Source organism: Pongo pygmaeus, chromosome 2 (genome assembly GCF_028885625.2).
Source record: "Pongo pygmaeus isolate AG05252 chromosome 2, NHGRI_mPonPyg2-v2.0_pri, whole genome shotgun sequence".
NCBI lineage: Eukaryota > Metazoa > Chordata > Mammalia > Primates > Hominidae > Pongo > Pongo pygmaeus.
The window spans coordinates 140,205,068-140,231,722 of NC_085930.1; the positions used below are offsets into that span (position 1 = coordinate 140,205,068).

The 26,655-nt window shown below is 39.8% G+C and overlaps 1 protein-coding gene across 2 annotated transcripts in view; it reads right to left on the bottom strand.

Annotated features, from left to right (window-relative positions):
• Positions 1-1,111: 1,111 nt before the first annotated feature.
• Positions 1,112-26,655, bottom strand: part of CPNE4 (copine 4) — a 500,036-nt gene continuing 474,492 nt past the window's right edge. For both annotated transcript variants that reach the window (XM_054482339.2, XM_054482341.2), the window contains 5 exons: positions 21,944-21,998; positions 18,863-18,914; positions 16,334-16,467; positions 8,969-9,205; positions 1,112-1,726 (listed from right to left, as the gene is read on the bottom strand). In XM_054482339.2, the coding sequence (XP_054338314.1) occupies positions 1,592-1,726; positions 8,969-9,205; positions 16,334-16,467; positions 18,863-18,914; positions 21,944-21,998 (613 nt within the window). In that variant the 3' untranslated portion in view covers positions 1,112-1,591. The remainder of the gene's footprint in view (positions 1,727-8,968; positions 9,206-16,333; positions 16,468-18,862; positions 18,915-21,943; positions 21,999-26,655) is intronic.

Here is a 26,655-nt window from a genome sequence, read left to right on the forward strand (position 1 = left end):
ATATAGCTTAAATATTTATGATTTTTCCAGTCATACAATTTTACCATCATACCCAAAATGTGCATTTGGTTGACATGTATTTGCAAGATTAGGTTCTATAATTGTAACTGTGGAAATCATACAAGGCATTTTATTTGCTTGCTAATACTGCTCCCCCCTTTAAACAAACAACAAATTTTGCCTTGTGATTTACTTCTTCATCTCTCTGACCAAAAATAAACTCTACTTTGTGCCTTTTATGCTTGCAAAAACACTTGCCTGTTTCTCTGCAAGATTATACAAGTTAAACATTCGTCCCTTTGGTTCCCGACTGGCCAGCTTATATTGAAACAAAACTCCTCCACCCCAAACAATAATTCCAGGCATTTCTGCTTATAGAATTTGCTCTCAGAAGTGATAGAAAGGAGGCAAGAAATTCCCACACTAAGCTCAAAGGTCAACTTAGTGGACCAGATATCGGGAGCTGTACTGCATAGCCATTTGCCATGTGTAAGTTTCTATTGTTGTGGTTCCAGTGAAGACTCTTTGGGGTCACTTCTAGGGATTGACAGCATCCATGCAGTGGTGTGTGATGCCACTTTTAAGAGGGCAGGGACTGGCCAGGAGGAGCACTTTCTAGTCTTGTCTAAGGAAGAGATGTGAGTATAAAGCAGCGAGACTGATTTGAGGTGTGCAGCTTCTGGAGTCAGTCTCATTACTTTCTACTGTCACCTCTGGAGACAGGCAGGACTTTTATGCTACTGTCAGGAAGAGGTGTCATTCTCAAGCAGACTAGAAGCCACACTGTTTTTGATGGTCTCCATCATGACACCCTAAAGTCTAGATCCTCACTCCTCTTGGTATAGTCCAGGGACTGCATTAGCATCACCTGGGACCTTGTTAAAGATGCAGAATCTTGGGTCCCACACAGGCCTATGTATCACAATCTGAATTTTAATAAGACTCTCAGGTGATTTGTGTACACAGTAAAAAGTATGAGAGGTGCTGGGCTAGATGACCCAGACTTACCTCAAAAAGACTCGCCTCAGAAAGAAGAAGTGAATAAACCTCTTCTTTAGTAGAGAGACCATTCTCAGAAGGGAGGAATTAGAGATAACAACTGCAAAAACCATGTGGGTTTTTCTCTTTTTATTTTAAACATGCAAAATACAGTCCATGCATCTGCCATTTTAAAAAGTCTCTCATCCTACAGCAGATAAAACCAAGTATATTTTGTCTATCAACGTTCAATAAATGTTCCAAAATGCTTTAGAGTGTAAAGATAAGAAATTTAGCAAAATTTCAACAAACCTGTATAAAAAAACGGATACAGATACCATTTTATTTCAAGGCGACATGCTGTAATGTAAATAGTAAGTTATTATTATCGGTATTTCTTTGTAAAAAGTTAACAATACAAGGGTTTAACAGATCCAGGCCTCAGGGCTACACATGCAAAAAAAATTGTCAGATAGTTAAAAATCACCAAAACGTGCTATTTTTAAATGTGTATATGTTGTTGTTTTTTTAAAGTACAGGAGTAGTAGAAGTATTAAATATGAAATATTAGCAGGAGTAGTATTTCAGAACTCTGTAAAACTGTGTGGGGAGTTCATGGTGCTAGTGTTCTGGAAGATTCATACATTTCTGATGAACATTTTGGTTTAATTCCTTTGCCATTGTAATAGTCCACAACTTGGTTTGGGACTTCAGCCAACACGCTCTTTGCCAGGGCAGCTGGAGATGCCTGCAGGGAAGAAGAAATCATCATGACATTGGCTTCTGGTCAAAGGAATCAGACCTAAAAGATTTGAGTCCTGCTCTGGGCAGCTAAGTTTCATTCACTTTCATTCATTCGTTATTTGTCAAGGGTCTACTTCAAGCGACAGTTGTCAGATTGTTGGAAAATGGACTTTTAATTTCATTATTATATATTTTTATGCCTGTCTCAAACTATAAAACTGTTTACATCTGAAGACGAGTAAAAGTTGGGTGGGAGAATGAATTGTTCTGCAGTTTTATTTCTAATTTTCACTCAATTTTAGACACTTATTTATGTTCCAGGTGCCACACTAGGGTTTAAGGGTCTATGGTTCTTGCCTCAGGAAGGCTGTAATCACATGAGGGGAGCTAGGCATGGCCAATGTTAACCCCGCTATGAGGTAGAATATGATACATGCTGTAGAGCAGCAGTGTCACATCATATGCGAGCTTATTAGCAATGTAGACTCTCAGACCCAGCTCAGAGCTACTGAATCACAGTCTGCCTTTTAACTTGATGCTCTAGTGATTCATATGCATATTAAAATTTGAGAAGCCCTTCTCCAGAGAATCACAAACAGTGAGGCCAGGGCATAAAAAACATAGAGACTAACTTATCTTGGAGGCTTCTAAGAGGAGGTGGCTTTTAAGTTGAGCGTATTTTAATACATAGAGAAGGGGTAGGGGAATGGCATTTGACCATCATAGGGATAGTGACTTACCTGATGGAGCTGAAGGAAGTGTGTATGGCAGGTGGGGGATGAGGGGGTTTAGGGGTAGTTGGAGGATTGGTTGGGCATTTGGTTGGAAAATTGGCTTGAGACCAGGTGATGGAGAGTCTTGAATACCACACTAATTCATTTAGCCTTGATTCTATCAGCCTTATGGATCTACTGCATGATTTTGGGGCAGGGGCACAGGAGGACCATGTGATTTATGGTGATGATTCTGTAGCAGAGAAAGGTTGAAGCTGATATCATACATGGACTCTGGAGTCATGTAGAGCTGGGCTTTACTCCTGGCTCTGGCATTTAGTACTAACTATACAACCCCTGGGCAAGCAACTTCAATGGCCTGAGCCTCATTATTAGCTATTATTGAAGAGATTGAAAACTTGAGGCAGACTTAACAAGTGTTTGCGATTCCAAAAGAAAGAGGGCTGAACTGAATACCATGTGACCTGGTTTTCAGTTCTTTCTTTTCTATGTGGCTTGCCACTTGGCCATTTAACTTTACTAAGCCCCACTGTTCTTAGAGGCAAAAGAGAAAGGAAAAATAATTCACTCTATCTCACAGAGTCTCAAAATAAGAGACATGTATCTTTTAAGCAATCTGAAAACACTGTAAAGAGTTTTTCTAAAGTGATCTTTCACATTTTGAAGATGTCATAGCATGATGGACATTTGTGATCTACAGATGTCCCTTTATTTTATAAATAACTGCTCAGGGTTGTGTGTTAGACCATGGTCCATGTGTATACTGGGGCAGATACAAAAGTCATTTGTACCCTTTTCTGCCTGGCTGTTTCTCATACAAAGGTTAGAAAGTCAAATCCTTGATTTTCCAGCTTCCTTTACATCTAGGGATAACAATATGACCCAATTCCATCCTTTGAGATATAAGTGAAAATTTCCTGGGGGAGGTTTTTTGGAAAGCTTTTCTCTCCTGGTTAAAAGTTAAAAGACTTTTTCCTTGTGAAAAGTCTTTAACAATACAAGAGTTTAACAGATTCTGGACTCAGGGCTACACATGCAAAAAAATTTTCAGATAGTTAAAAATCACCAAAATGTGCTATTTTTTAAAGGTGTGTGTGTTTTTTTAAGTACAGGAGTAGTAAAAGTATTAAATATGAAATATTAGCAGAAGTAGTATTTCGGAACTCTGTAAAAGTGTGTGGAGGTCACGGTGCTAGTGTTCTGGAAGACTTGTACATTTTTTCTTTTCTTTTTTTTTTTTTTTCGAGACGGAGTCTCACTCTGTCACCCAGGCTGGAGTGCAGTAGTGTGATCTCAGCTCACTGTAACCTCTGCTTCCCGGGTTCGAGCAATTCTCCCGCTTCAGCCTCCAGAGTAGCTGAGATTACAGGCGCCCACCACCATGCCCAGATAATTGTATATTTTTAGTAGACATGGGGTTTCACCATATTGGCCAGGCTGGTCTCGAACTCCTGACCTCAGGTGATCCGCCCACCTCAGCCTCTCAAAGTCCTGAAATTACAGGCGTGAGCCACCGCACCTGGCCTTGAAGACTTGTACATTTCTGATGATCATTTTGGTTTAATCCCTTTGCCATTGTAATAGTCCAGGACTTAGTTTGGGACTTCAGCCAATATGCTCTAGACACAGTTGGCCCTATGTCCCTTTCCTCTTCCTTTCTATCTATCTTGAAATAGAATGTGATTACTGGAGCTATAGCAACCATTTTATCATTATGTAGGAAAAGCAAAGGGAATCACAATGTGCTGGCTCTGACACTATTGAATCACTGACTCCAGCAGCAATGAGCCCCTAACTTCTAGCTACATGAGAAAAATATGTTCTATTTGTATAATCCAGGGTTTCTCAATCTTGACACTATTGACATTTGGGGCTGAATAATTCTTTGTGTGGGGGACTGCCCGGTGCATTGCAGGAAGTTTAGCAGCATCCTTGGCCTCTACCCACTAGATATGAATAGAAGCCCCATATTTGTTACCATAAAAAATGTCAGATATTCCCAAATGTTTCCTGGGGCATAATGTTACCCTTGGTTAAAAACCATTTACGTAATCCCTGTAAGAAGGATTTACTGTTGCTTGCAGCAAAAAATATTCCTAAACCAGGCTGTCAAATATATCTTCCTCTGATGATGGTAATATTCTACATCTGTGCTGTCCAGTATGGGAGTTCTTAGTCTCATGCAACTGTTGAGTCCTTGAAATAAGGCAAGTCTGACTGAGGAACTGAGTTTGAAATTTTATTTTCTTTTAATGAATTTAAATGTAAGTAGCTACATGTGGTTAGTGGCTACCATATTGGACAGCATTGTTCCCAAAGCATCCCCCATCCCCTTGCATATCTTGCTGGCAAGAAAATAAGGCTTTGGGGACATGTATTGGGTGGGAAAGGGTCAAGAATATGAATGAAGTTGGTAATAACAGTAATAAAAGCTTTATTTATTAACCACCTACATGGACCAGGCACTATCTTAAGCTTTATATAGACAACACCTTATCTTTGCAATGCATGTATCATTTACCTCATTTTATAGATGAAAGTCTGTGGCATGGAGAGATTAAATAACTTGCCCAGAGTCACATGGCTTAAAGCATATGATAGTTTGAGTGTGTCTCCTAAATTAATGTGCTGGAAACTTAATTATCAATGCAACAGGGTTGGGAAGTGGGGCCTCATAAGAAGTCAGTATCATGGGAGCAGGTTAGTTATCATGAGTGTGGGTTGTTATAAAAGAGAGTCTGCCCCTTGTGCTTTCCTTCTCCTTGTGTCTTACATGTTTGCTTGTGCCTTCCATACTTCTGCCATGAGATGACCCTTGTAGGTGCTGGTGCTATGCTCTTGGACTTCCCAGACTCCAAAACCATGAGCCAAATAAACTTCTGTTCTTTATTCAGTCTATGATATTCTGTTATATGAGCAGGAAAAAAGACCATAACATAACTTGTGCCCTGTAAACTCTAAAGCTCTGAGTTATCATGCAGAGCAGAAAAAGAGAGGCAATTCATGGGTTAATGGCTTACATAAAATGATTTAAGCTGCTACCTTCCCTTTTATTTATGGTTTATTGAATTCAAAGTAGATTAGTTTGGGTAATGAAATGGCTTTCAAAATCTAATTTGAAATCCATGAAGATAAGATGGGTGAGTATGCGCCTGCTGTTCTTCCTTGGTCATTCACAGAGCAGCCAGAGAATCTGTGTAGCACAGAGACTGTGAGCAGCACCCTACTTCCTTGCTCTGCCCCGAGCATTCCTCTTGTTGACAATGTCCCCAAAATTCCCTGCTCTCCAAGGCTCTTCTTTCCTCAAACACTTGAGCTGTAAGCCTTTTCCCATGGCTACTTCTCTCTGCTTTGAGGTCCTGTAACAACATTTTAATTCTTCTCAACCACCCACAGGTTGCTTAGCATGTGATTTTTCTGCTGATACCTTTCTCCCAGTCATGCAATTCTCCAGTAAATGTCTTGAGGCCTGGATCCATGGTTCTATCATTTCATTGTGGTCCTAGTGACTAGCATGTGCCTTGCACAGAACAAGCATTCTGTAAGTGTTTTGGGGAAGAGGAGGAGACTTGAGGGTAGAGGTTAGAACCTTTCATAGCTCAGTGACATTGTGTCAGCACACAAGTGTGTGTGGGGAGGCGGGGAGGTGGGGGATGGAGAGGGGAGAGAAGGTGATTTGGGAAAGTTAATGAATCTCCTAGAGTGAACTCTTTGATCTTGCTGCACTATGCAAAGTTATCACAGGTATTCAGTGATGTGTCTATCTATTTTGTCTGTCTAAAAAGAATACAGCATTAAAATCAGGAAGAACACCCTTTCCTCCATCTTAGACACCTAGGGAGAAACTAGCTTCATTAATGAACATAATTGCAGCAAATTTAGCCTGCTCTAGCTCATCCGTCTGTAAAGAATACTACTTCTTTTTGACTCTACTCCTTGCTGTCCATAGACAGACAACTTGAGGGCTTAGTGCATCTCTTTCATTAATGAGTACCTTTATTTGAAAATCTCTTCCTAGGGAAACTTGAGGATGGCATATAACAACACAATTAACCCTCATCCACATGCACAGCCCTGGGAGCTTGTGGGAAGATTGACTGCTGTTGCTGTTACTTAGAAACTCTCTCTGTACTCAACTCTGTAGCCAGGGATTGATTTTCTTCTCCTTCAGTGATTTTAATTACACTGCAGCCCTCCTTAAAAGAAGAGTAGTAATTGTGTGGCAGTACAGTTATGAACAATACCTCATCATCCAAGGAGCCTTGGAAGGTGCAGTTACTCCCAAGGTGCAGTTACTTCATAGACCTGCAGACTATGAAGTCTGGGCAGGTCATGAAATATAGGGTTCAGCTGAGGCTGCTGAGCTGGTGATCTATCTGAATTCTCATTTTAAAGCCTGTCCAAAGAAGGTGGCACAACAAACAGCAATTTCTGACGAGCATATGCTAAAGGCTCTCACACTAGGACTGGTACCAGGATTACAGTCAAGTACATATGGGGGTGGGAGGATGGATGGATCATTGTTTTGATGATCCCTTTAGCTTTCCACCTCTCATCTGCAATTTCCTTACACAGTATAAGTGAGATTCCAGTGTGAACCTAAATTGGGAGTCAGATGTGTCTGGATATATCTGATAAACTCAGTATGAAGAATGTCAGGGATTCATTTGAATGAGTTTTTGACTGGAGGAGAAAGGCTTTACCAAATAAGGTTGAAGTGGAGGGGATGGCATCCTGCCTGACCCAAATAACTGATTTGAGCCCTATGCAGGGTGGGACTGCAGTGGAAGTTAGTGAAGATACTTTCCAGCAGGGGTCTTTGAGATGTGGAGACACATCTCACTGCATTAATGACTCAGGTGACAGAGGGGACTCGGTAGCATGGAAAGGAGAGGATTCTCTTCTTTTCCAAGGAGACCACAGATAAGCTTCAGGGTACTGAAGGTTCTGAAGATTCCCTGTTGCCAGGGCAGCTCAAGTTTAGTCACCAGCCCTGGGGATGGTATTGTTGGCATCTGCAGCAGTGCAGAGGGCAAGGTCTCAGTGGAAAGCAGGGGCTGGGCATATGCTCTGCCTCTTGGGTGGCTTTCACAAGAAGCACAAAACAAAAAACACAAAGGCTCTCCAGGAATACCCAAGTTACCCCCACAGGTGCCTAGACACAGCTAGGATACTCTAGAGGGGTCTTCAGGACTACCATTAGCCCCAAGGGAGCCTTTTATGAATTCAAGATGTCCTTCTGGGTGATTATAGCTCAATAGGTGCAAGGGTTTGTGGAAATTTAAACAATGTTCCTTCCTCCATGTACACAATGTATCATAACCTGGGAAGGTGGAAAAATTGTTACTGAGCATTTTTTCTATGTCATACTAGAGCATTGTCTAATGGTTCTGCCTCAAGGCCCTTGGGGAATGCAATGCTGCTTGACTGACTTACTATTTCTTACTGGTAAGAGCCCAAGACTGTACAGTTAGGTATTAATTTATAGAAAACTGATAGCATGCAATTTCTGGCCCATAGAGAGGGCAATTCAATTTTTTTTTTTTACCCTCTTGGTCATTAATCAGTTTTCAATCTACCTTAGCAAACTTTTTCAGCATTTTTTCCCACTGACATTAACTGTCTTATTTATTTACTTTTTTTGAGACCAAGTCCCACTCTCGTCACCCAGGCTGAAGTGCAGTGGTGTGATCTCAGCTCACTGCAACCTCCACCTCCCCGGTTCAAGTGATTCTCCTGCCTCAGCCTCCCGAATAGCTGGGATTACAGGTGCCCGCCACCACGCCCAGCTAATTTTTGTATTTTTAGTAGAGATGGAATTTTACCATGTTGGCCAGGCTGGTCTCAAACTCCTGACCTCAGGCGATCCACCCACCTTGGCCTCCCAAAGTGCTGGGATTACAGGGGTGAGCCACTGTGCCCAGCCTTATATACTCTTTTGAACTAACTTTATCATCTTGTTTTGAAGGAGTTAAATAAATTTTTGATGCTGCTTACTATATTTTTTATAACGGATTTAGGTTTCTATCATTTTGGAAATATACTTTGCCAAGGCAAACACAGACTTCTGCCAGGCCACATAGCTTGACAAGCAAAACATAGGCTGCATTTCAGTTTCTCCTTGGTACTTTGGGCAGGCACCTTTGGGCAGGGAACAAGTTGCCCATCTGTAGGCAGTCCTAGATGCACTAGAGATCCTAAATTATATGAATTATAGGTAAAGCACCAGTGAAATTTTGCCTAGAATAGTTAGCATGGCTCCTGATCTGTAACTCCATTTATAATTTTTTTCTCCAAAGAGTCATGCTCTATATATCCTTGTTGTGGGAGATGACATGGCCCAGGAAGGGATAGCTAGGCCAGGTCATCTCCCACAGCAAGGGTATGTAGAGCATAGCTGGTGTTGCTTCAAGAATGGTGGATCACCATAAACATTGGTGGACAAATGTGGGAGGTGAGCATGCTTTGGTTCTGCTCTTCCGTGGACAGTGCCCCAATGTGTATATGCATACGTGTTTGAAGTTCCTGAAGGGCACGAACTGGACGATGTCTCGAAGAACAGGCTCCCCCTTGGGTGACCTCAGAATCCCATCATCACCATCCAGCATCTGCATGTCACTGAAGTCAGCGTTCCCTACTCCCACGATGATGACTGACATGGGGAGGTGGGAGGCATGGACAATGGCCTCCCGGGTGTCGGCCATGTCTGTGATGACACCATCTGTCAGGATCAGCAGGATGAAGTATTGCTGCAATCAGATGCCGCGTGATGACGGGGGGTGAAGAGGTGAGGGAGACAAGGACAATAAAATACCAGTTAGACACCCAGGTGGCCTCACTGCACATTGACCAAAGCAACAGTGATGACAGACATTTTTTGAGTGTCTGTGCTGATAGTCCTAAAGGCTTAGGGTTCTGACGAATGGAGCTTAAAGGTAGGCATGGCAATTATAGCTTAATTATAATAACTACTTCACTGACAGTTACAAAGGAAGAGCAGCAGGCCAAGAGTTAGGAGGACAGGTTTCAAAGCCTCATTCTGTGAGACCCTGGGACGATCCCTTAACTCCTCTGTGTCTGAGCTTCTTCACTTCTCAAATGAGAGGTGGGACCCAATAATTTATATGATCTTCTTTACTTGAAGATATTTAAAAATCTAAAGCTATGACATCCAATACAATGATGACAAACCCCATGAGACTACTCAGCCCTTGAAATGTGGCTAGAGCAAGTGATGAACTGAATTTTATATTTTATTTAATTGTAATGAATTTAAATTTAACATTAAAATTGGATAACCAATTCAGTTATTAGAAACATTTTAAGTATGTTTGGAACAACTTCAGTAGATTAATCTACTTTTTCTTTCTTTGTAACTGTCAGTGAGTTAGTTATTATAATTAAGCTGTAACTATAAAATCTAAACAAAGATCAAGTATTTATGATAACTTAGCATCCAAATTGACATGCTGTAAGTATAAAATACATGTGGATTTTGAAGACTTATTACACAAAATAGAATGCAAATTATTTCATTAATAATTTTTTTATATGGAGTACATGCTAAAATAACAATATATTGGTTATGTTGGGTTAAATAAAATATATAATTAAAATGGATTTCTCTGTTTCTTTTTACTTTTTAAAATACAGTTACTGAAGAATTTAAAATTGTATACATAACTCGTGTTATATTTCCACTGGATGGCACTAGTCTAAAGTCCTGCTATAAGAGGGTCAGGGTTGCAGTCTCTCCCTCTGAAGGCCATGTGCCACAAAGGTGGCAGCTCTTCTCCAGGCACACTTGCAGAAGGTTGCAGTGCTCCCATGGCTTCCTGCTTTAAGTCCTGACTTCTGGCCTGCAGCCTGCCTGGCCCCTTTCCATCTGGAAAGCTGGAAGATGACTCAGCAGAGATGGGAATTGGAGGAAAGGTGCTGTACTCAGCAGCACAGGGAAGCCTTGGAAAGTGCTCTGGGGCCTGGAGAAGGATGACCCATTGGAGGTCATCACTATTTTTAGTCAACATGAGAGGCATCATGATGGCCTTTACTGGTAAGAGGAAAGAGAAGCAGATTAGTCAGATGCAGCTCAGGCTAAACAGAAAAGAACTTTCAATATAATCCTGCAAGATGCCCAACATTTATAGGTAGTAAGTGTGAGATTAAGCCATTCCATGTTACCATACTTCAAAGGAGAAAGATTGGATAGAAGAGTGACATTTTGAAAACATCTGGTTTTGAGACTCATATACTTAATGTTGCAAATAGTTTGGTAGTACTAAAGAATTTCATTTTTTTTTCTGTGAGCCTGAAAAAAATGTTTTAAATGAAAAATGTAAGCTGGAGGTAGGTGAACTTCACACTATGATGAAGATAGCCACATGTTCTGAATGCTTTTCATGCAGTCTAATGTAAAGGCTAATTCTGTTCCATGTCCATTAACTAACCACTCACCCCTAATCCTAGCTGAATTCCCAGTTTGGTTTTCAGATTCATTCAAGTTGTATGTTTCCATCTATGTTTATATTTTCTGAGTTGTATATGTTCACAAGGAAGTTGGCTTGAGAGTTTAGAGAAGGATTTCAGTAGGATGAAGTGATGGAGGCGGTAGGGAGGTGCAGAGAGAAGCGGCAGAAAGAGGCAACGTTGGTGGTTTGGGGATGTGGGGAAGGAGTATAGAATATACCAGAATCATAAGTCACCCTCTCTAGAGTACACCTGGAAGACCAGGGCAGATGGCACATCCAAAAAGAGACTACTTCTGATTCATGAACAGGTGGGCCCTCAAGTGAATCACACTTCTGTGTCTCCTACCTTTATCCTCTACCTTCCCCTAACTAACTCCTGTCTGATCTGATCTTAGAGTTCAGTGGATGAATCTCCCCTACCTGATAAATGCCTTAAGAAATAAAACAACCTGATAGTCATACTACCACATTGAGAAACTTTAGAGTCGTAATGGTCTACAGCAGAGGTCAGGAAACTATTTTTTGTCAAGGGACATTAATAAGTATTTTAGGCTTTGTAGACCATAATGGTCTCTGTCACAACTACCTAACACTGCCACTGTAGTGTGAAAACAGCCATAGACAATATTTAAAATGAATGGGAGAGGCTGTGTTCCAATAATATTTTATTTACGGACACTGATTTTTAATGTCACAAAGTTTTCATATGTCACAAAATACAAATATTAGTCTACTTTTGATTTTTTCAACAATTAAAAAAATCTAAAAACCATTCTCAGCTTGCAAGCCATTGAAAAACAGATTAGTTTAGTTATAGTTTATTGACTGCTGATCTAAACTAGGGGTTCTTAACCTGTCTCCATGGACTACTGCAAGATTTAAGGCAGTCTGTAAACTTGGGGTAAATTACATTTTTATTTTCACTAATCTCTAAGTAAAATTCATCATTTTTTCACTATAAGTGTAATCAACAAATCAAATTAATATTAGTTCTATTTGTGGCTTGGTTATTAATAAAAAAACACATATTTTCCTGTTATATTATAGTACCTATATATATTGCAATGTATCATTTATGTTTAACACAACATAGAAATTACAGAATTATTAGACAAACTACTGGTTCTCATAATTTAAAATGTAAATACAGAAGCATTTTATTACTGTATTTATGATGTCTCCATCTTCCTTTTAAAAAATATTTTGCTAACTGCATTTCAATATAATTGGTTTACTTTATAATATGGGTCTTATGTTGTACATTTAAAAATATTTCTGGCTGGGTGCGGTGGCTCACGCCTGTAATCCCAGCACTTTGGAAGGCCAAGGTGGGTGGATCATGAGGTCGGGAGATCAAGACCATCTTGGCCAACATGGTGAAACCCCGTCTCTACTAAAAATACAAAAATTGGCTGGGCGTAGTGGCACGTGCCTGTATTCCCAGCTACTCGGGAGGCTGAGGCAGGAGAATCACTTGAACTAGGGAGTCAGAGGTTGCAGTGAGCTGCCACTGCACTCCAGCCTGGCAACAGAGCAAGACTCCATCTCAAACAAAACAAAACAAAACAAAACAAAACCACACACACAAAAACACAAAAAACCACTTCTGAGAAGGGATCTATGAATTTTATCAGCTGCTAAAGGGGTTTGTGGAACAAAAAGTTTAAGAACTGCTGGTCTGAAGAGATTGTCAGGATTCTGGAATCTGATCCTGCCAGGTTTAATCTAGCTAAAGGCACTAGGCTGTAGACTGCAGGATCGAAACCTGATAGAAATTTCCAATACAGCAAACAATAACAGTTCCTTCTAAAGTCAGACTGGGAAAATGCTCATGGATGAAATATTATAGTCTTTGAATATACTTGAGGTCCTGTTTAGATAAAGAGGGGCATTTTTTACCTGGAAGAGTTCCACAAAATCAAGGGGAAAATCCTATAGCAACAGACTCCCTGGCACAGCTTGCTGAAGATGTTCAAGTTTATGACCCTTAGAGATAACAAAGGACTCTGGACCACAGACTTTTCAAAGGACAGGAGAAACCTCTGGGGAAAAGCTTATGTTCTTGGTCTATAGGGATAATTTATATGGAGATGTGTGGGTTGGATGCTTCTTACATGTGGTCCCATTTAATGACCTGTCCTTTCATTGCAGACCCAGCTATCCCTGAGGGAGTGAGTGATGGCCAAAAACTCATGCCAGCCTGAAATCCAGACCTATATTAGTTCTGTTCTCTTTTTAGCCATGTGAGTCCTGGTACCCCAGAGGGGATGAGATCATCCAATTTTTAAACTGGGCCCCGGGGAGCCCTTAGGGATGCCTTGGATGCTCTTGAGGATAAAGGAGCTAAAGAGAATGGACAAGTTTCTGACTCTACTCCTTAGACCAAATTTGGCAAGAATAGTGTATTTTTTAAGTCTATTTTATATGTTGAGTTTCTAAGTAAGTTATCATTTGAAGAATTGGTTCTGGTGCTGAAAAAAGGTTAAAAAATAAAATAAAATAATGGTCACATCCAAACCTTATTCCTAAATCTTGCACCTATGAAGGTTCAAATTTGCTCCAAGACCTCTGTGGTCAGAAAGAGATGCATTTGGGGAAGGCTTGCAGGGCCCACGCACTGGTGGAGATGTTGGTCTATAATCCTGAGAAGTGTTGGTGGTTAGCCAGATGCATTGGCTCGTGCCTATAACCCCAGAACATTGGGAGGCTAAAGAAGGAGGACTGTTTGAGCCCAGGAGTTTGAGACCAGCCTGGGCAACATAGCAAGACCCCATCACTACAAAAAATATAAAAATTAGCTGGGCGTGGTGGCACATGCCTTTGGTCCCAGCTATTTGGGAGGCTGGGGCCAGAGGATTGCTTGAGCCCAAAAGGTTCAAAGCTGTAGTGAGCCATGATTGTGCCACTGCACTTCAGCTTGGGTGATAGACCAAGACCCTGTCTCAAAAAAAAAAAAAAATTAATAGTGTTCATGGCTTCTGAAAAGAAGAGGAAAGATGAGCAGAGAGGAGTCATGATTTTCTTAGCTTTCACACCTGGAAAAGACTTGGCTTGGATTAAATCCTCAGCATTACTGCTGGACAAGATCTCAGCTTACAGAGTGTCTCTGCCCAGCATAAAGGCTAATATATCCACAGTTTTATATATTCACTATTCTAAAGTAATTATTTGAAGTAACACACACTTAGCTCCCCAGGGTCTCCAGTCCTTTTCATAGTCAAACCACTGGTTAGTGATTTCAAGAACATGATGTAATGAACAGAGGAGATGAGAGAACATGCCCCACAGATCAGACCCATTTGTATCTTATGGATAGCTATGGGTCACCTGATGGATGTTGGGTAGGGGTTTGAAACTGTGGTCAACTATGTTAATAAAAAAGACATGGAAAAATTATGAGTCTAAAACAAAATTTTGCTTCAAACTATTCCTATTCCCTTGTAGGAATTGATCATGTCACTCAATGACCCAAGCCCGGAGTAGCTGAAGATGATAATGAGATGTATGGAAGGGCCAGTGGACTGAATCAAAGGCATGCAGTGACTGTTGTTCTCTCTAGGGACCTTGGGAATTTGGATCTTTTCAAGTAGGAGAGACTTCAAATTATAATGAAAACAGGAACACTGTATTTTCTGGCGTATAAGATGTGCAATATTTAAGATACACACCAATTTTACAAAAGAAAATGTAAAGTACTTTACATCATATATATATATGAAAAATAGAGTGGTTTTATATGCATTCTTTAAGTAAGTATTTATTAAGCATACTTAATGCCTGTACTGTGTACAGGCATTGTTTTGTGTACTAGGGATATACTAGTGAACAAGTCTTATTGTAGAGCTTCCATATGAAAGTAGAGAGACATAAAATATACAGGTTAGTAGATGCACCTAAAATATTTCAGATGGTGATGGGTACTAAGAAGAAAAGTAAAGCTGAGACATGGTGTGGGTGGGTGGGTTGGCTATTTTAGATAAGGTAGCCAGGGGGAACTTTCAGAGGGGTTGAGAGTTGAGCAGAGATGTTAACACAGTCAGAGAATGGATCATATGGAGGTTTGGGTGAGAGAAACCCTGGCAGGGGAACAGTAAGTGAAAAGGCCTCGACGTGGGAATATATTTGGTGTGTTTGTGGAACAGCAAGAAGGTCAGTGTGACTGAAATATAGGGAGCAAAAGAGAAAGTGATAAGAATTAAGATCAGAGAGGTAGGCAGAGATTACATCCTATAGTGTCTTCTAAGCCACATCAGGGAATTTAGATTTTACTCCAAGTATGATGAGAAGTATTAGAGAATTTAGAACAAAGGAATGATGCAATACTAATTATATTTTTAAAAGATCAATCTGGTTTCTGCATGGAGTGCAGATTATAAGTGGGAAGACGTTAAGGACAGTAGCTAAAGGGCAAAGCGGAGTCAAGGGGCAGATATTAACTTAAAGCAGGAGATATTATTGAATGAGTACTTGTTAATGGGAATGAGTCTTCAGTGCAAAGGGAAGCAGAAAGGAAAACAATAGATGATAGGAGAAAGAGCGAGAATATAACTGCAGAGTCAAAGTTCCTGGATAATTCAGAGGAGATGTGCTCAAGTACACAAAAGAAGATGTTGACATGAGGTAGGAGCATGGTCCTCCATCCATTCTAACATGAAGGAAGGCTGAGAACATGCAGACAGTGCAGGAAGGTTAGATGAATTGATGTAAGAAGATAAGGGAGTAGTATTTTTTTTATATAAAAACTCAGTACCCAGGATAAAATTACAGAGCAAACGTCAGACATTGGTAATATTCTACTAAATCTGGAAAAAATCATAAAGCTAAAAAGACATGTATTAATGTTATTAAAATAAATACAGAAATTATGGTAATATATTTACTTCTAAAATATTAGGGGCAAAACTCAAACTCTGGTCTTGGTTTGCATTTTTCTTAAGAAAAGCAGTAGAATATGAAACCAATTTTTGCTGTGATGTTTTGTGCTGCCGCGTTTTACCACCAGGAGGCAGAATCATCCATTGTTTCACTTCCGTGGTGCTTTGCATCCATCTATAGTATGGGTATCTTAAAAAGCAAGCTTATTTTTAAACCTTTCTTTTTTCTTTTCAAGGACAGGAGGTGGATATGACATACTTTAGTGAATATAGTAGCTTCCATTGTTGAGTCTCAGACAATGTGGTAGACATTTGACATGTGTCATCTCTTAGCCTCACAACCCAGCAAAGATGGGTTTGATTATCCCCATGTTTCAGATGTCAAGACTGAGGATAGAAGGAGGTTAAGTCATTTGTCCAAATTCACACAAGTAGAAGTGTTGGAATTTATTGTCAGAGTGAGATGGGTCTTATGGCCAATATCCAGGTGAGGAAGAGTAAGCTCCCCTTAGGAGACAAATAGCCCCCTCCTTACCGATGCCTCCTTGGTGTTAGTTTCCTCTGACGCTGACTTGGCAACCTTCTGGATGATGGGGGCAATGTTGGTGGGACCATAGAGTTGGAGCTTAGGAAGACAGCTCTGATAGGCTTCCACAACTCCTTGAATTCCTGAGGTGAAATTGGGAAAGATCAACAGCTCCAGAGTCACTCCAAATATATATTTATAGCCAAACACACACAAAAGTAAAGCATTAAAGATCCCAAATAGTCCTTATCAACATCACATTTATGTTCTTAAGATAAAAAGGAATACCATATTGCTAGTGTTGCTGCCTCCTTACCCACTGAAATCATTCTCCTCTTTAAAAGCTCAAGTCAAAAGCAACAATTTCCACAAAATTTCCCCTAATATCCTACTTTATACATAAGATTTCATTCGTTCCCCATAGCATAATGAAATAGATGTTATACCCATTTTATAGGTGAAGAAACAGAGGCTTAGAGATGTTCAATGATCTGCTCTGGGTCACATAGCAAGTGTGTTCAAGACTCAGGATTTAAACTTGGGTTTGCCTGGCTCTAAGCACTGTGTTCTTAGCCACTAGCAAGCTAACTTCAATGTTGCACTTGTTTCCACACGATCTTGCTGACTCTAGTAGATACTACCCGTGCCCACTATAAGAGTCAGGAGTTCCCATGACCATCTCTCTGGATGTTATACTCTTTGTGGGCAGGAATCATGACTTACTTATTTTTTGTATTTCCCCAAAGAGCTTGAGGCAGTATCGAGCAAATGTAATGCTCACCAAGTGTGCGATGAATGAGCAAAGTGGCTGATATACTCATCTCCTGGGCGCTGAGTACAGATAAGTGATGGTTATCATCACAGACAACCCCTCATTTAAAGGGGGGCTTCCATCCTGAGCCCATATGAGCCCAGGAAATAGAAAAGGATGGGACTCTGCCAGGAGAGGCAGTCCTATCTATACAGCTTCTCCTAGCACTTGACACATCTTGACTGCACTTTTCATATTATCATTCTGATCCCACAGCAATAATCTCATTACAAATGATTTTTTTTCAAATGGCTCCTCTTGTTGTCTGTGCCTGTGTTATCGCTTGCCTTCCCCTATTCAGCTCATCCTTCTATCCCTTTCTATTCTGAAATAGCACATTGGTCCTGTTTTTGGCCAGAGGGATCCACACAATTCCCTCCTGAGATTGTTCTCCATAACCACCATGCACTGCAAAATAGCTCTTGGGTACTTTAGATGAGCAAGTTCTGTTCTATTCTGCCCTTACATACATGCTCCCAACCTCATTGTGAATCCTGCACCCACTTGGCCCTACCCCAAAGCCTATCATTCTAAAGACAGATGCCAAGTCATTTTGCAGTCTTGTTCTGAAGTTAAGTGATGCTGAATAGAAGCTCCTTATGTTTTTTTGGTTCTTGAGCTTTTGCCTAAGATAAGAAAGTTTGATTTCCTCTTGAAAAGTATCAGGCAGATGAATTCTAAGAGTATAAAACAGGTGAATACCAGGGTTTATATTTCATTCTGCTGTGGGGGAAACCTCTCTTACAATTGCAGAATGGGGGTAGTTGGGGATGAGGAAAGTCTAATCCATAATAAACTGAGGATAAAGAATACATTAGTGGAAAAAATGGCAGAATGGAGATTGGGTCTTGGAGGTTACTATATTCAGACTTAATGGTATTGATATCATATTCTTGGCCATTAACTGCTAGATGCCTTACACACGCTACTGGATCTGAATTAATCCTGATTTAGCCTCCTTCCTCCTTGACAAGAAGGAAGAGAGAGATATGGACATTTCTAGTGCAAAAATGTCTTATGATCTTCATAGCAACATAGGTACTTGGCTCTGTTACTTAGAAAACAGAAAAAATCATTCTAGAACAAAATTTATTATAATAATTATTATCATAGTTTCAGTATCATTATTTTGTGAAATCATGTCGGAGAATTTTGGCTGGAAACAATGGAACATGAACCAGAACCTTTGAGCAGGCTTTCTCTGGCACAAAGCCATGATGCTGCTTTTTCAAACTCGCTGAGGCCATGTCCTTGGCTGATATGCCGAAAGTGGGAAATGATTTCCATGTTTCCCCCTCTCCTTATATCGGCACAGAGATGAAGTTGTAAAAAAAAAAAAAAAACACTTGATGAAAATTTGGAAAACAGAAAGAGGGATATTGTATCACTGCCTACCAGGTGAAGTTTCATTTATCATCATCATCATCATCATTATTATTATTATTATTATTATTATTATTATGGCCCAAGGAATCCCGGACTGGGATCAACATTATTGCCATACACTCAAGAACTCTTCTGCATTCTGTCTTTTCCAGTTCTTATTTTCCTGCTCTGTTATCATGGCTTTCTCTTGCCTGTGGAGCAGCATGGTTTATGTTGATACAGAAAGCAGAGATGCTGTGGACAATCGTAACTAATATGCTACATCAGCAGAGATAAACTAAAATGGGAAAGGTGCAAAGGGAAGGACTGTGATGCTGGCTTTCTTTCACGTTGTGCTTTACCTGCACATTCTGGGTTGTCTTCATTAAAGTTGATTGCAAAGTCATGAGAGACCTAGACACCGATTAAAATTTAAAAAACAGGAAGAAAGGAGAATTACAACTTTAATCCAATAAGAAGGCACTGGGGTTTAGAGTTTGCAAACAAATGCCCATTACATTCATTATGTGTTAAGCAGCAGGAACCATTTCAAGCCTTTACACAATCAATATGAGATGGAGGGTGAATTCTAAGCTCCCTGTGGAGTTGAGATGACAGGAAGATTTTCTAGAATCAGATAAATGCTGTCAGGAGGGGAGAATAAGGCTTACAAAAAAATCCAAGAAAAAATTTCAGAAAGATAACTTCAAATAGCTGCTAGACAGAACTGGCCACAGACTGGAGGCTTAGATTTGGCTGAGCTCTATTTGGACCCAGTGATTAAAACAAAAATAAAAACAAAAAAACTCAATAACCCAAGCTGTCTGCTGAAGATAGCGATGGTTATAAAAGCTTCAGCTAAGCAGTTGACACTTAAGAAACATTAACATGACATGCAGAACTATAGGGCAGGAGGATTTTCACATACCTACAGGTAAAGCAGACTGCACTCTACTTTTGGAAACATAATAAAGTAATATACTTTGGAATACTTCAACACAAATTCCTCTGCCTGGCAGAACCTATGCGCAAGGTCAAATAACATATTGTTTACTTTTTTCTTTCCGAAAACCTGATAAAACAAGATAGATGTTCTGGCATCTAGACATTTTTACTTAATCATTTGGTATTTTATGGAGAATTTCATTTCAAAGGATATTTCCAAGCTCTGACTCTTTTGGGTATCTATAAATTAGGTCACTGTGTTAAAAGACACCTGTTTTCTTAGTGGGAGGGGATCGGTGATGCTCTCAGTGCTTATCCTATTCTCCTGCTCTTAGCACTTCCAGGTAAGCCAGCTGACTTCAGTCATCTTATTTGCTTTGTTTACCTTAAGTTTTTTCCTGGCTTCCAGGGCCTGCCTTGCTTGCCCAAGTGACAGGCTAAAAGTGACCCTTGGGAGTAATCAGTAATTAACAGGAGGTGATGTATACATACCCCAGCTCCCTTATCCCTCGGGGTCGGGGTCTGTGTGTGCTGTATATTGTCTCCTAGGGTTCTTCAGCAGAGTTAAGCACCAGTTGCCAACACTGGTAACTGACTTGATAATATACTCTGTGCTGACTTCCACTTCCCAAACTCTATTGTGGTTTCCTCCACCTTTCAAATAAACTATTTACATCCAAACCCTTGTCTCAAGATCTGTTTCTGAGAAAGTGCAAACTAAGACAGAGGTGCTTGTGTTTCAGTTTCAGTGCATACTCTGAGATTTTGTCCTAAGGAGTAAATTGTGGCAACCTTGTAAACTCTCCGGGGACACCTGAGCTGCTGAAATCATCAGTGCTTGTCTGAGGAATGGGAGAAATTAGGGGACCAGAAATATATCTGGGGACCAGAAATGGGGAAATGTGAGAGATGCCTATTGAAACAAGAACAACCAGGGGATTTTGCTGACAGGAAGGATGGAGTTAGGGGATCAAGTGACCAAGAGGACTTCAGAGAAGAGCAAGAAGGATTAGTTACTCCAGGAAGGGAACACAAAAGATGTCATTAGTGAGAAAAAGGTATGGTGCATAGCTCTGTCCTCAGCCCTGTTGGGCCAACCTGAGGCTGGAAGACCATCTGGTGGGGATGTGGTGAAAACTCAAGAATCCCTGGGTAGTTGGGCTGATGGCTATTGAGCTATTCAGCAGCTCTATGAAGAAAGTGGGCATTCACCTGTTTACATTCCCGATTTGCAGGGGCCTAGATCTCCTCAGCTCCAGCTTATTCTTGTATAGGTCATCTTTTAATCTTAGTGTTGCCAGGCCTTTCAGGTTTTCAAGAGAAGCCAGAAATCTGACATTTTATATGTGCAATTGCTGAATTCGTTTTTTAAAAGTGTGTCAAATATAACATATTTGTAGCCTGAATAATGTCTACAGGCCACCAGTTGATAACTCTTGTTCTATATTCTTTCTCTCCACAAGCTCTATTTCGAATAAATGCTTCTAGAATTATGTAGCTATGCCCAGCAGGAAGGCCAGTGTGGAATACAAGGCAAAAAAGAAGGAGAACAGGTCAGGGAGACATGCCCTTCCATCCACTGTTCACTCTAGGAGCGACAGGGAGATTGATTTCCTCTTTCAAAAAGGATACGTAAGGGGAAAGCCCTTTATGTGATGGCTCTAGTGAGGGAGCAGATGTCAGCATCTACCTCCTCACCTGTGGTTCAGACACAGCCAGTAAAAGAGAAATTGAGGATTGGGCAGTGTTGTTTGTACTTAGCTCAGACCTCAGAGGCACTGGTAGGTAAGGTGGAGGCTGGGGCAGGTACCCTGCTGTCTCTCCAAGGCCTTGTCCACCTAGTGGGCACGAGTTCTCTGTGGAGGATGTTCTACAGGAGCATCTAGAATATCACAGTAGTGTCTCAGCCTCATCACAGTGCAAATTTATCTGCACACAATCTTTGCCTTTTTTCTGTCATGAGAAATCATTACCAAACCAAATAGGATTCCAATATCTTCATAAGAACATTTCAACTTCCCAATTCTCTAAGTCATAATAGTTCTTTCTTCACAACTTCTCTGTGTCTCCCATAAAGACTTGGACTCGGAGACTTGGGATAAGAAAGTTTGTAGACTCCATTGTCACGGACTTTCCCAGTTGGCATTGCCAATAGAATTCTATTTCCTAGGGGATATATGAATGGATAGGTTCTGAGCCCCTGGAGATCAACTTCTTGAGTGTTTTCTCAGACTCTGACCACATTTATAAGAAACTAAACAATGAAACTCTTCATCTGGACCTCTGAGAAGACCCATCCAAAATACCAGGAGATAGGGTTTCATCAAGAGATGGGCCCTGGGGAGTTAATCTCACTGATTCTGAAGACAATTTCTGACTCTTTAGGCCCTACTGACACAGTTATGTTGGAGTCAAGAGTGTGAGACTGCTGCAAAGAAAACCCAAGTTATCCTTTGACCACAGTGAAGTGGAAGAAGATCCCATCTCCACTCACTCACCGTGTACTCTGGAGGTATCCTGGCGCCAAACCCAAAGGCAGGGAACATTTTGTCACTGAAACCAAAATGAAGAAAAGAGAAAAGAAGAAGTTGCTTCATTTATTCATTTAATGAGGAAGAAAAACATTAACCTACATTACTAGGTTGCTAGGCCATGTTGCTATGCCAGTGCTGACTCATGCTTCTTGATTGTCTGTGGTGATGGGGGTAGCAATAGCATGGATAATTAAAATCAAGAAATAACCCCTTAAGTTCATTACAGTCATTAGTCTACAACTTCCTCCCTTAATTTTTTTTGCTAGATTCTATACTAAGAAATAAAATGGCCCTACCCTTTCATCAATGGCCTCCACTTCAACTTTCAACTTTCTGTTTCCTTTGAAAAGTGACCATGAACTAGGTAACTGTTATGGTTGACTGTGTTAGAACCTTTTGTAGGTATCATCTTTTAAAATACTTACAGGGAGAGATTGTTATTCCCCTTCTGCAGGTGGGGAAATGCCTTGAGACGTAAAGTGACTTGCCCAAGATCATGTCACTAATTAGAGCTAGAGTTCAAATACAGATAAGACTGAATCCAAATGGATATTAAAAAGCAATGGGGCCAGGTGCAGTGGCTCACTCCTGTAATCCCAGAACTTTGGGAGGCCAAGGTTGGTAGATCACTTGAGGCCGGGAGTTCAAGACCAGTCCGGCCAACATGGAGAAACCCCATCTCTACTAAAAATACAAAAATTAGCTGGGCATGGTGGCGCACTCCTGTAATCCCAGCTACTCAGGAGGCTGAGGCATAAGAGAATTGCTTGAACCCTGGAGGCGGAGGTTGCAGTGAGCTAAGACTGCACCATTGCACTCCAACCTGGGTAATAGACCAAGACTCCATCTCAAAACAAAAGCAAATAACAAGCAGTGGAAAGCTTGTAAGTTTGGCTAATTTGACAGAGCTTGGTTCCCTCTACATGACTCATTGTGCCCACCACCTTATCACATACAAGCGGTGATAAGTTGTTTACATGTCTTTTCTTGTTTTTTTGAACTCAAAGAGACCCTGTTTTTGGTATTAAAATCTTTGTATCTCCACTGTCCTCTGCCTCAACTGCCCCCTGCCCCACCATTTATTATAGTACTTGTCATGGAATGTGTGCTTAATAGTTAATGAGTACATAATCCATGAATTTCAATTATTAAAATGTGGCTATGAAAAGAAGGGAGGATTCTTGTGAAAACCTGAGAGAATCACTTACATATCCTTTGGTTTGAGTTATCTTACGCACACTGGAGTTTCTCTCTTAATTATTCATTCACATATATTGGATCTTAACTCTAACTTTACTGTACTATAGTTGACAGGATGGGGAAGAGAATAATTAACATTTATTGATGCATACAATGTACCAGCCCCCTGCTAGATGATGTATCTATTTATTAAATTCTCACACAATCCTGGAAGCTTCACCTACTTATTATTCCCATTTTACAGGTAAATAGAGCCTCAGAAAGGCTAAGTGGCCTATGGTGATTACCAAGGAGAATTGTGTGATTCCAAAGCCCATACCTTTCTATTATACCATTATAATTTAATGATTATGTGTAGTATTAAATGTGATTTTCTACTAGTACTTCCAGTAATCTGCCCCCCTGTCTAGACAACAAATAAGACCCTCTTTAATCGAATGATGTGCTGTCGGGTGGCTGTCACCATAGGGCTCTTGGCAAGGACATGTCCTTCTCATGTCATCTACCTTTTATTTCTTCTCCCATTAAGAAATTAACTGAGATTTGTTCTTTGGAACAATTCCTACATTTCTCTGTTCTTGGTGTATTCAGTCAATTCAGGTTAGGGCTCACTGTCCTAAACATCTATAAGGAAAAAGGGATGAGCCCCACCAATCCCCAGGCTGACAGAAAAATCTAAGTAGCAAAGCTAGATTCTCCTTTATCACCACCTGACTGATGAAGAGCTCATTACTAGCCAATGATGGTTTTGACAAAACTTTACCAAAACATAGCCAACTGTATTGAATTTGGGGTTAGGGGCTGGGAGATACAAGGAAGCTGGAATTCTTTGAAATCAAAGTCTAAATTCTCCAGAAAATCACCAACTCCCACTTCTCACTGTTGGGTCAATCCAGGCTTTGTGGTGCATTGCATCTAGCAGGTATTAGATAAGGTATTAATGTGGGTAAATAGAGACTCACAACAGCTTATGAAGGATTAGCTATAGATAGGAGAAAATATACTTCTGGGTCCTTGGACATACTGAAATACTTTGCCTCAGCAATTCCTCCTTAAACAAAACAAGCATGGGTGGGTGTGAGAAGAGATCTGTGAGGGGGATTTTAGGGTACTTTCTAGTTAAGCCTGAAGTAAGGCTTTTCTGGGTGGAGGATGGATCCTGGTCCTTCACACTCGAAGATGACCCAGAAGTCAAAATAGAGAAACTGGGAGTCTCCACACCCTTATTTTCTTTTTTTGATGAGTTTAGGAGGGGTAAGCTCTAACATTCCATCCATTTCTAATCCCTATGGTGTTCTGGCGTTAATGATATTTCTTTTATACTTTCTAAGCCACTTTTGGGGATTCAATGTTTGCTGAGCTTGATGCACTGTTATGTAATTGAGTTTCAAGAGTAGGAAGGTAGGGAAAATGCCTCACCTACAAGGGGAATAATTAATGAGCCAGGAGGGATAAATTCTCTGAACTTAGCTACCAGAAAGCCTCTAACTAATAAACACACTAAAGAAAAAGTTTTAAGCCTAAGCACAATGGATTTAAACATCTATTATTTCTGTTTTAAAATAAAACTAGGCAGAGAAGAGTCGTATTATACAAGAAGTAAAAGAATGCAAGTTGAACACAAAAGAAAGCATCTGTATACTAACACTTTAAGAACTCAAGATTGGATCCACTCAGCACCCAGCAAAGGGCCGTTTAGCAACTGTTGGGAAAATGATTGACAAAGACAGACAATCTGGAAAATTCAGGGGTATATTACCACATGGGTAAAGGCAATCTTTCTTATAACCAGAATAAAATAGTATAAAATACAATAAAAAACCCCTACATGCTTCAATGGTAATGAGTAAGCTGTCCTGACCTGCTTAGGGGATGACTATTGTCAAATGACCTCCAGATGGAAGATTTATTTTTAACCACCATTTTCTCCTTTCTGTTAAGGAAGATTTTGAGATAAATCAAAATGTTAATAAACGTAAAGAAAAATTACTGTATCCATAAAGAAATGAAGCTCACAGCAATATGGCATCTCAGGGCACCTAGACATTTAATAAAAACTGTTCTCTAAAGCAGAGCTCTTAAAACTGGGGTACCTGGAAATGCAAAGCCCTTCTGTGGATATGAGGACATGGCTTTTTTTTAAGGGAAATCAGTATTAAGTTCCTCTACATCCATATGTATTTTTTGCTGAAACTGATATTCTGGGAATGCCTGTGATGGAGAGAGCTGTTCTCCATTCATACCTTCCCTTTCACTTATCCTTCTCTTTTACCTATTCTGAATCTTAACCATCATGGTCCATTGCTCCAGAGTGTAAAAACTCTGTAGCATCATATAGAAGAAGAATAATTCTAAACATGAATGATTCACTAGGGGAAAAAAATCCTTTTGCAAGTCAGGTAGTTGCCAAGTTTTGCTTGAAATAAATTTTGGCAGGTGCTGATGTCAGCTGGTAGATCATTGAAGAAAACATTTTGATGATTGGCCATTATGTAATTTTTTTGGTATATAACTTGAAAGAATTGAGTAATACTGCTAGTCAAGTTATTTACTTCCATATACTTATTTATAAGAACAGGTTTTCTCAGTATTTACATTGATAAGAGAAAAAAACTGAGTTAGAATTGATGCTCGACTCTCCCATTCTAGTAATAGGTAGCACTCTATAAACGAATTGGAAAAACACCCCATTATCTGTTTCAGTAAGAGCTGATTTCTGATAGGTTTTTATAGGCAAAAATTACACTGAAATTTCTAGTACGTTTATGTTCTTTTGATCAATTATGCACTAGTAATAATTGTAATAAAAACTCAGATTTTAAAAAATATTTTGAATCTTTTCATCTTGGAAATTTTTAGAAACTAAAAAATTTTAAATTTATATTTTTACTACAGAAATATACAGTGATTATAACAGAATTTCAAACCAATTTTATTAAGATACATAAGGATAAAATTTCGGAGGGAAGAGAATGGAAATATAAGTTGATGAAAAGTAAGAAACAATTACAATTCTCAACTCACATTGAAGAGCTTGCTCATTTTTTACAAAATGGATGATGGTGGATATGAAATAGTTATGGCATTTAGATTCCACTTGACACAGTCACAAGAGTTATGTAAGAGTTTTATTATAAAATGTCCAAACTTACAACACATTAGAATTTTCATTCTTTATCGCTATATAAACTCATGATGAAAAATGTCAGATTTCAGTGAAAAAATGTGACAGCTATACATTTTAATAATTTTTTTAAAAGTACATGAGCAAAAATATTTTAAAGATCATTGGTCCAAAGTGAACTTCAGAACTGACACTATAGTTCTGTCTCCCATTGTGTTCAGATCATTTTTAAAACATAAATCTAGGGTATTAAAGATAATAACCTCTGACATTTATTGAGTATTTATAACAGGTAGAACCTGTGTTAGCCAGCTGCTTTATATCTAATCCTTATAACTGCTCTGCAAGGGAA